The sequence below is a fragment of the Diadema antillarum genome, unplaced genomic scaffold (assembly GCF_040938485.1).
Source record: "Diadema antillarum isolate AM-2024a unplaced genomic scaffold, OU_Dant_1.0 seq00000169_RagTag, whole genome shotgun sequence".
NCBI lineage: Eukaryota > Metazoa > Echinodermata > Echinoidea > Diadematoida > Diadematidae > Diadema > Diadema antillarum.
Genome location: NW_027271238.1, coordinates 920,687 through 932,500, shown reverse-complemented (window position 1 = coordinate 932,500; position 11,814 = coordinate 920,687). Strand labels below are relative to the sequence as shown.

Genomic DNA, 11,814 nt, shown 5'->3' with positions numbered 1-11,814 from the left:
TTCATCTTTCTATTATTTTTATAGTTGTTGTTATTATGTTTATTTTCAATATCAATATTGTTATCATCATCATCGCTAGCATCATGAAATGTAAATATCATCAGCAACACAGAGATATAAGCATTAATTTACTCACAGCTTGCCAATGGAATGACCGATCAAGGCCTATTATGGCACCCACCTTCAGCGTGGAACTCCGCCGGCAAAAGGCGTTTCAGCGGCTCCAGCCCACTGCCCCAGGTCCGATGATTCAAGTTGTTGCACGACCCGTTTACGTGCCGATACTTCCTGCGTTTTTCATCATCACCGCATTTCTCCGGCTCGTTGTCATGGTGATGATGATGATGATGGCTTTCCTCACACATTTTGGTCATACTAGCCTTGGTGTCGACCTCCATGCTGGGAGAAAGGATATAGAATATATATGAAACCATAACTCCTGAATGATAAATCAAAAGGCATGATAATAACAAGTATAGTGACAACGGTTATAGCAGAAATAGAAATGAATTATGATAACAATAACAGGGTCTAGGGCAATTACCCCCTGGGCAATTACCCCGGACCCTTCCCCTGGCCCTAATCCTAATCCTAATCCTGAATCTAATCCTAACCCTAACCCAAACTCCTAACACTAAACCTAACCCTAACCCTAATCTTAACTCTAACCTTACCACTAACCAGTATTTAGCCGGGTGGTAATTGCCCTCTGGGGGTAATTGCCCGGATACGACAATAACAATATGTTATGATAACAATCGTAAAAGTGATAATAGGACTGACAACAACGATGACGATCAATTAGTTATTATGAGAATAACGATTAGTGCCAGTAAGCATTGTAATCATTATTAACAGTTATCATTAACATAATTATTACATGACGATAATCAGATCTAGTCTGTGGGTAAAATCCTTCCAACAATGGGGTTATCATCAAATCAGCTCTGTTCCTCTCGCTAATCCCCGGGTGACGGTCACTATTGGTGAACTATCGAAGGTCAAAGGTTTGCTTACACTTGACACGAATGAATCAAATCAAATCTCCACAGGGTTGCTTTAAACAACAATGGTCACAATACCCATGTCGTAATAGAAGGACTCACTTGATAATTCGTGCCAGTCTGGCCACTTCGCTCTTGTCAATGCCTTCCTTGAACTCCTGCCGTGTCCTCTGCTCCTCCTCTCGTTGCTCTTTTCGGCGCTGTCTGGCCTGCCTCCTCAGCTGTCTTAGCCGTTGTCGCTGGAGCCTCTTCTGCCTCCTGAACTCCTTCTTCACTCGACGGATCTCCCGCTTCGACATCCCTTCGAAGTCGATGTCGCTCAGCGAGTCGGGCACCTCTCCGTTCTGCAAGCTGATCAGGATGTTGTTGCTGTTCCCTTCCTCGCTACTGCTGCTACTGCTGCTGCTGCTGCTGCTGCTGCTGCTTGCTTGTCTGCGTACTCTCCCGCCCTCCTCCTCGATCACGTCCGAGTCCTCGTTGGCTTGCTGCAGCTGCACGCTACTTTGAAGAATGGCTGCCTCGCGTTTCTTGCGTGCCTTGAACTGCATCAGAAGGTCCAGCGGCTGTGGTCGCCATTTCTCCGCACCGTCCGCCAAGAGTTCTGTAGATCAAGTAGATCGCAATCAGAATACTAATGAATATTTGATTAATTTATGTTTATGTAATCTCCTAAGTCGACCTCGCAACAACCTCGAAAAAAATTTGGTATCAATGCGTCGAAGAAAAATACTACCAAGTACTCCGAACGGCAACAAACACATGCTAATTCTGTCATCTGTGTTGAATTCTTCTAAGAACTTTCACCGGTTCCACTGGATACTAATAAGGCGAGGTTGATTACATTATAGTTTATACGTTTATTTTTTTTCGTATATTCCTGGGGACATTTCATGAAGGCACTTGTCAGATAAAATGTCCGACAAGTCAATTATACCCGACAAGTTCAGAGAAATCAGCCAATCAGACTAAAGAATTTTTCAAAACCTGTCGGATATAATTGACTTGTCTGATATTTTATCCGACAAGTTCCTTCATGAAATGCCCCCCTGAACACTTCCGTGCGATTTTAGTGAAACTTCATTTTTCTATCGGTGCAATTCAGGCGCTATTTTTCAAGTTCAAATTCTAGTTTATTTCATTTTTCTCCATCTCAACATAATCAGTAACACATGCGCACAATGTACACTTTAAGTGGAGATTGCAGAAATAGGCATTTTGATGATGAATGAATTGGAGGACGGAGACTGCGGAACAAACTAAACAGCGAAGCTTGTTGGTTGTGGTTCTTACCAGTTATAATAATATACTATGTACATACAAAGAAAGAAAGAAATTCGTCGTCATCGCATCCAGTTTATATTGCTTAATCAGCCACATTAGATATATTAAGTGTATATTCATAAATTTAAACTCTTTTAGAGTGATGAAACAAACTAAAGTATGTAAGCCCAGCAGAGACGAGACTGACAAATATCATCTAACTACAATAAATCAAACATCGACAGAATTGTCAATTTACCAGCCACTTTCTTGTTGACCTCACTTTGACGTAACCTTTCACTTCATGGCATTACATGACACACAATAGCTGAATAAAGCCCTCAATTTAACTAAACTAACACTTCACAGCTCTGAATTCATTCAGACACTTAATTTCAATTTGCAACAAAAACACAAACAGAAAGGCAGTCAAACTCTATCATAATTTTGAGAGGATCAGAGCAATTGAAAATCTCTACATCGTAAGGCAATGTCGGAAACACGTAATACAGAACATTAGGACTTTGAACTTTAAGGAAATCGAACAATCAAATAATATGAATATTTACAATTTTAGTATTAAAAAAAGAAAAAAAGATGCATGCGCATGTGAATGTCAGAACCATGATGCCACAGTTGTGTTTAAATACTGTTTATAAAGGAAAATAGGATCCTCAAATATGACCTTTTTTTAATTAAAAAAGTGCACTTTCACTCGACTTATTATAAACATTACGTTCTGGTTAATACCATTGCCCTTGTCTCATGAAGGAGTTTAATCAAGTGCTCTTTCACTATGTCAGAAAATTAACCCGTTCCATGCTGAGTTCTGAAATTCCCATAGACTTAATACACAGGCCACCAGGTTTCTGTATGCAATGGGTTAAATATATTACGTGTAAAATTCTCTCTACACATTCTATTGTATAATCATTGTTCCACCACAGTAGGGATGATATCACAATAGATTGAACCCAAACTTTCCACACATATACCGGTAGCATTGAAAGGAATCGTCTCACACTTTACTCATTGTGTTCTGCTCATGTTTGTGCATATACTGAAGTAACGTTTGTATTTTGTGTACCCTGTATACTTCCCCTTTAAAGGGATTATATAATATTGGTGGAGATGAGGATTGGGCTTTCACTTTTTTGCGAGATACCAAGAAAACACTTATGAAATAGTACAGAGCATACCATTCTTAGAAGAATTAAAAGTTTATTTGATGATAATCGGTTTGGGAATGGTTGAGACATCTAAAAACAAAGAAAACAAAGCGATTGTACTAAAAGGTGGGTCCCACCTTTTATTAGGATCGATCTGTTTTGGATATCTCAGCAATTTCAAAAATCTATTTTCATCAAATAAAATGTGAATCCCTCTTGATATTACATGTTTTTTTCATATTTGTTCAGAGGTTTCTTGTTATCTCACCAAAAATATATTAGAGAAGTGAAGTTAGATCTTGACCAAAACTGTACGGCTCCCTTTAAGTCTTTCTGCCTCCAATTATCTATGCCATTACATACCGTCTTCTGGGTAGTAGTTCTTGTCCCTCGCCAGACTTCGCTTCTCAATGTTGGGCTGCGCTATGATACACGGCAGCACGAATGCCAGCAAAATGGCGAGACTATATACACGAAAGAGAAAAGCGATGGGAAAGGGTTCGTACTATGTACAATATCTGTATCTCGAAAACCTTTAAGGTGAGACGATCAAAGTAAATTAGGTATCTTTGCTAATAAGGAAAAGGAATTTCCTGTGTTTACTATTGTAGATATTTCTGAAGTTTGAATATTATATTATGTTTGTATTATACAGATATGTTTGTGATATTGTGTGATGATGATATGGCTTAAAGGCATTTTTTACCATTTGCAGATGATACAAAAACACAAAATGGTTTTTAAATGTGTGTTAGGGATAGAAGCAACCAATGTAAAAAGGTAAATCAGTGTAATCAATGCTAAGTATTGTTAGATATATATACAAAATGTGAAAAATGATTATAATGAAATTGTTTCTAGAATAAACCATATACAGTTATAATTTATCAAGAAAAAAAGTGATATCTCCTTATACTTCAGGCTTAATTGCAATATTTTTGTATGGTAGGGTGTTTTCTGATACAACAGACCTACGCATCAAATGTAATAACTCGAACAATTTTTAAAATCACTTCGACCAATGGTAAACAATATCTTTCAGTAGTAGTAGTAGTAGTACTACTACTACTACTACTACTACTATACTACTATACCTTTAAGTACTGGATACACATGATCATGTTATAGCGAACCATACAATGTTCTTCCATTTTTTTTTTTTTTTTGGATTGTTTGCCATGGGAAAAAGATTGTTTTTGGGTAAACAAAATAGACAAACGATATCATACGATAGAACAATGGTAATATAAGTGCAATCGATTAAACGATATAATTATTGTGTTAAATAATAAAAATAATAATGATAATAAAAATAATAATGATAATGATAATAATAATGATAAATAATAATAATAATGATAATAATAATAATGATAAATAATAATAATACTAATAATATTAATAAAAAGAAGAAGAATAAAAGCAGCAATAACTTGGTAATGCCATGTCATCAGGGTTTCAACTTCACTTTCGGAGAGGTGATAAGTCTCTACAAAGCAGTTTAAAATTTTTGCCTGGATCATACTGTATATTTGCCTCAACGCCAGTCATTATAAATATATTTGTTGATGTGTGTGTGTGTGTGTGTGTGTGTGTGTGTGTGTGTGAAAATAGTGTACAGGAATATAATATTTTCGTTACTTATATTCATCAAAGTCAACTTGAACGCGTAATAATTTTCTTTACTCTCTTTCTTCCCCCTGATTTTAGTTTTGTCAATAAGCATGATAAAAGAAAAAGTTTAAACAGCATCCTATCGCAAGCACAAAATTCTTGGTGACGACAAAGACATGTCATAATGTGAAAGCTCAATGTGCCCCGTACTCTCTAAAAAAAATCGAGTGAAAATATTCAATCTTTAAGGAGTGAATTCAAAAAACAGTGAATTTAGAGTGAAAATGTTCATTTTCACTCATTTTGGAGTGACCTCAAGGATCACTCGAAGATTTTGGAGTGACCTCAAGGATCAATCGAAGATTTTGGAGTGATCCCTGAGGTCATTCTATAACGAGTGAAAATGAACATTTTCACTCAAAATTCACTCCAATTTCACTCTAAATTCACTCTTTTTTGTATTCACTCCTTCAAGAGTGAATATTTTCACTCGATTTTTTTTAGAGAGTACACCAAGGGAACACAAACGAAGATAGCAAGATTTTTTTTTTAAACGAAGTAAGAGTTCAAATCTTTGTTCTTCTAAGATGACAAGTTTCAGTGAGTCTTATTCTTACGTTGTTGTTTTTTCATGTTGCTAATTCCTGTAATGTATGTGTGGTTGGGTTTTTTTACGTATAAAGCAAAGGAAAATACAGTAGATAATGATAATGATGCATGAAAGCTAGACAGAAATATATGAAACAGTCATCATTTCAAGGTCCCCCCTTCCCGCCTTGAAAACATAAAATTAAAACCAAACAGTCAAGGTATATATTTTTAATGTAACATGTATCGGTCTAAAAACGGGAGTTCAGTCTCTTTTAAGATACGTCTTAGGACATTGATCTTGTTGTCAACATCAGGATTCGTAATCGGTTAACAATATCTTTCGCACCACTGACTAATCAAATTGCAAGGTCGGATGCAGGAGTATAGCCCTAACACTAAGAAAAACAATAAGATATTTGTTTATTATTTACATACCTTGTCCCCACCGTCAGCCATTGAATTGACTGCTTCATGATGTTAAATGATATACTAGCCACGTGCTCCCTACAAGTAGCCGGGCGGCGACGCTTGGCGATACTCGAGGATGGAAAATTTGTTTCTTGCCCGTTATAATGTAAAGCTGCTTCAAGCTATAAACTGAAGTATTTCCCACGAGGAATCAACAGACTACAAACCCCAGCTGTTACAAAGTTCTCTCTGTGAACAACTGCTCTCAAAGTGGAGGCGGTGTTTCCGTCTAGCATGCAATATGGGTTCAGATTCATATGATTTGAGCGTACATTATTTTATATCTACTTTATAAGCACAATATGTGTGTTTGTGCGCGCGCTTTGTGTTCTTCCGTTTGTGTTGTGGACAGTTGCCCATTGAGGGAAAATTCGATTTTTGACACCTGTTTGCGAACGTCAGAACGGAGCCAAAAGACGAAACAATAGGTCGTCGTACCATCTGGATACATCAATTGTTTCATCAGTCATCTGTGCGCCAAAAAGGTTTCGTAACTAGTGCAGTGCAGTGTAAAACCGTGTTAATCAAAACTTTTAGTAACATGTGACGGTGACGACTCTTAGAGGCGGTATTTAGACTTGGGAGCAGTGATTTCAAAAATGTTCAAAATATCACATTTGATGCATATGTAGGTCAGTGTTGCGTCACAGAACATCCTACCATGTAAACATTTCACAATAAAGCCTAAATAAAAGGAGATGTCCCTATTTTTCTCAATAAGCCATAACTGTAGACGGTTTAGTCTAGAAACATTTTTGTTATAACTATTGTTCACATTTTGCATATCTACCAATACTTAACGTTAATTATACCGATTCAAATTTTTATACTGGTTTTTATCGCTAACGCACATTTTAGAACTATTTTGAAGCACTAAAGCTAGGTTTTTCTTTCATCTGCAAATGCTAAATTACGCTTTTAATTGAAACATAGATGATTTAAACCCTTTTCTGCTTATTTTGTTATCATTTTACTCTCTATCACTCTCTCTCTCTCTCTCTCTCTCTCTCTCTCTCTCTCTCTCTCTCTATCTCTCTCTCTCCCTCTTGGAAATAAGATGTATTCACACAGTACTTCTAAATCTCTGCATCACATTCTATTCGTTACGCTATATTTCAATCGCTCTGTCTGACCGCTTAATGTTGACATCCATAGATTTGGAACGCAAAACAATTTCTTGTGATATAGCTGCTGACAAAGCTCTACAATAGCGGTGCCCCGATGGCCTGGAGCCACCAAAAGTTGATGTCGGGCTGCCAAATTTCGAAAAAGACTATCTTTTGGTGGTGCGACCAGGCACTTAAAATTCATTTTTATTTTCTTTCATGTTTTCTTTTATTTCGGGCCACCAAATTTTAGATTAGAGTTAAGTGGCCCGAATGGGCAACCAGAGAAAATTTTAGTGCTGAGCCCTGATATATATATATATATATATATATATATATATATATACATGGAGAGAGAGAGAGAGAGAGAGAGAGAGAGAGAGAGAGAGATATCAGTCCAAGTGTTGGTTCCAGAACACAAAAGATGAAAGGAAGATATTATAGTTATTATAATGTAATATCAACGTCAAACAAATTACACTGGTTGGGCCACATTTTCAATTTGTAATAATGCATTACAATATTTTCGTTTCATCCTTTATCTATATGTATCACATATCTTTATGAAAATAACTATAATATATATATATATATATATATATATATATATATATATATATATTTGTGTGTGTGTGTGTGTGTGTGTTTTATTCAAAATCCAAGGCGATTGGCATTTAATGCATTCCTCTACCATGACATTACTATTAATACATATTAATACATATATAAATATATATAAATATATGTAAATATATATGAATATATATATGTATATATATATGTATATATATATATATATATGTATCACATATCTTAATGAAAATAACTATTATAGTCTATATATATATATGTGTGTGTGTGTGTGTGTGTGTGTGTGTGTGTGTATTTTATTCAAAATCCAAGGCGATTGGCATTTAATGCATTCCTCTACCATGACATTACTTTTAATACATACATATACATATGTGTATATATATATATATATATACAGATTGATAGATAAATAGAGACAGAGTTAGATACTTGTAAAGTCACTGGGAGAGTGAGAGATCTATATAACAAACACCAACACACATAACACACACACACATGCATTTTCAGCACACGATCGTGGCATTAATATATATATATGTGTGTGTGTGTGTGTGTATCACATATCTTTATGAAAATAACTATTATATATATATATATATATATATATATATATATATATATATGTGTGTGTGTGTGTGTGTGTGTGTGTGTTTTATTCAAAATCCAAGGCGATTGGCATTTAATGCATTCCTCTACCATGACATTACTATTAATACATACATATATATATATATATATATATATATATATATATATATATATATACAGATTGATAGATAAATAGAGACAGAGTTAGATACATGTAAAGTCACTGGGAGAGAGAGAGAGATCTATATAATAAACATCAACACACAAAACACACACACACACATGCATTTTCAGCACACGATCATGGCATTACTCATGTCAATAAACTTTACCACAAACACTGACAACATGGACAAAGATATTGACTGTCACATAAACCTCAGCTGAATCAACTGTTTGTGCTGCATTCTGCAGACCTGATTTAATAACGATAATAATAATAATAATAAAAGAATGCATGGATATCTCAGAATAGCTCTTGCCAGAAGCAGTGTGTTCCACGTACATGTGAATTACTTTCAATATACAGAACAGACTCATAAGGGTTGTACAGTATGTAGCTAATAACGACCTGAATTAACTTACACGTGAGGAGACAAACTAAAACAAACAGTAACACACCACAGGTGCTGTTGGTACACAATCACCGTCTAATATGAATGGCATTGTGAGGTCTCTCAGAGACTAACGCTAAAACACGACATTCAAAACAAACTTAGGAGTACTATGAAATAAGATGACAATACATCAAGACAAATAGTGATGCATTCATGATTCCTTCAAGCCTCATAGAGCATTATATCATTATATCATGGTTGGCTATCAGGGTAAAATAATATAGGCCTACACAATTATTTTAAGACAGCGCTAAAATGAATGAAGCTTGGAAACAGAATTTTGGATCCAGTACTCTTATAACTAGGTACATGCATTTCAAACAAAAACAGCAATGAAGATAAAGTATAATAGTCATAATACCTGTTTAACCAGACTTTGTTACCTCTTTATACCCGACTTTGTATGCATTCATGCATGTATGTACATGTATGCGTGCATGTACATAATCTTCTGGACTTTGTGTGTATGTCTTGCATGTTTACACCAAACAATGTATCACATTAAATATTCATATTTAAGGAGTAACCGCGCAAGCATTCTGCCGGTTGCTGAATACATTCTCAATTGCGATATCTCTCTAGACATTGTTTCTTGAAATTCTGCACTCTGCTTGGGAGGCGGTCTTCTGCCTCAAATACCTCCACCAAGTTGATTTATTATTAGTACTCTTTGGTTTAAATGAAAAATGAAGCCATCGATTGAAAGTCTTGAAAGGCTTTTCTTTAAAACATTTCTCCATTGCTACAGCTGAAGCTAAAGCCATACATGGAGCCCAGTGTTTACTGTGCATGCATTAAGCTGCAGTATCAGTTGCATTTCAACAACAATAAAAACAATATAAATTTCCCTGCCTTTTGCCATTTTGCCTCTGATGAAGATTCTGCTAGGATCGAAAGCTCAGGCCCCTTTTGACTCCAACAATATAAAAACAAACAAACAAACAAATAACTTGTTCTAGCTTCAAAAGAATGGCCATCTGGAACATGGAATTGAGTTAATAATGAAATTAGAACCCAACATTGCTTCTGCTCAAAAGACCACTATCAAATAGAGGGCTAGCAGCATTACCATGGAGATTTCGCAAGTGCAGTACGATGAGTAAAATTGTTTGTTAAAGATATACATCACACTGGGGTGCATAGAATGAACAGCAAAGAATAAATACAACAGCATATAGTATACACACAGAATGACGAAACATACACAAGGAATAACCTGAATTTCAACTTAATAACAAAAACTACAAAGAATCATGAGGAGAACATCTAACACGTGTAGGTTTGTCCAGGTTTGAACCTGTTTGAGCAAATGGCAAGAGCAAGAGCTGAAGCTTTCTATACATCTTCAGCCCACACCACAGCGTCACCAAAGATCAATTCTTGGCAAAATAATAAAGAAAATATGGGTCTTCCTGATCTCAATAGCAATACATTCCAATTACAGTTCGACCTCCATTATCTGGCCTCCTTTTATCCAGAAATCTCTATTATCCGGACGTGTTCACGCAGGGAAGGACTGTTTTTTTTTTCATCAAAAAATTGAGAAAAAAACAGTGACTTTAAACTCAATTAAAATTCCTACAAAACTCACATGATTTACCTACAATATTCCCGACAGAACTAACATAAATTCACACCACATTATCATCGAAAAAGTAAGCAGTCATGATCTATCAGGATTACAATTTTCCGCAGGCTAGCATAGATTACACCACCGTTGCGGGGTACGCTACCTGCCTAGCTGCCAGTGCACTGGGACGGCAGCTTGGACGGCAGCTATATACATTAACATTGTGTCTCCCATATCCGGCCAATTCGCTTATCCGGATGAGCGCCGGTCCCGACATGGCCGGATAATCGAGGTCGAACTGTACAACATTCTTATCATGTCAACAGCTCAGTATACATAGAAATGACCATGGCTTGTACTGTGGACGTTTTCATTGGGGATCAACTACAAAATCTTGAAAGCAAAAATATCCAGAACAATCAGTCAAATGTACCAATATTTCTTCGCCTTATGCATAAAAGGCTGAACTTTGATAGTACCTCGCAATTATTGCAACCACTTTGCAAAAATGTTTTGTGTCACAGTAATGGCATGATTTTCAGGGCCACAGTAATGGCATGACTTTCATTCCCTCATTTCTGCACACTGGTTTGGGCTCATCCATCTAGACAGTAGGAGGGTAGTGTACTGATATTTTCCAGTCATTTCTAATTCTCCACTTACACAGACAGCAAGGAAAAAGGTGGGAAAAGTTCAATGGTACGACTTTGTGCCAGGAGAAGATGGTAAATTCCGTTTGACAGTGATCAGGAGGTAAAAATATGTACAGGTGGGACTACACGTAAGTCTTTATAACATACTTGCATACATGAATGGCTGGTATTTGCCATGAATACATTAAAGAAAGCTGAATGACAGACAATTTCACTATTTCATTAAAATGGGGCGGGTGAGAGAGAGAAAAAGAAAGTGATTAACAATCAGTATCAAAATTCAAAGAGATCTACATGTATGCATTATCATGCACTACTTGATACCAGAGTTTAGTATGCACTTCATGTTATTACCCTCTTCTCTATTTCTCAGTGAGGTGAAGATTCAAGTCAGTACATCTTATTCTAAATAAATGCATGGTATTTAATCATATTTCAGATATTGTATTTGCTTTCTCTCTCTCCGCTCCCCCATCTCTCTCCCTCTCTCTCTCTCTCTCTCTCTCTCTAAACCTTCCCTCCTACTGCGCAAATAGGCGCTAGATGGAACTATCATGATGTTCCATAGCACAGAGTACTA

At 36.2% G+C, this 11,814-nt stretch overlaps 1 protein-coding gene across 1 annotated transcript in view; it reads right to left on the bottom strand.

The window, feature by feature from the left end:
* Positions 1–6,111, bottom strand: part of LOC139728183 (peroxidase mlt-7-like) — a 17,955-nt gene extending 11,844 nt beyond the window's left edge. The window contains exons 1-4 of the mRNA XM_071639146.1: positions 6,074–6,111; positions 3,797–3,897; positions 1,107–1,605; positions 182–399 (exon numbers count right to left, since the gene is read on the bottom strand). Of these exons, the coding sequence (XP_071495247.1) occupies positions 182–399; positions 1,107–1,605; positions 3,797–3,897; positions 6,074–6,111 (856 nt within the window). The remainder of the gene's footprint in view (positions 1–181; positions 400–1,106; positions 1,606–3,796; positions 3,898–6,073) is intronic.
* Positions 6,112–11,814: the final 5,703 nt, after the last annotated feature.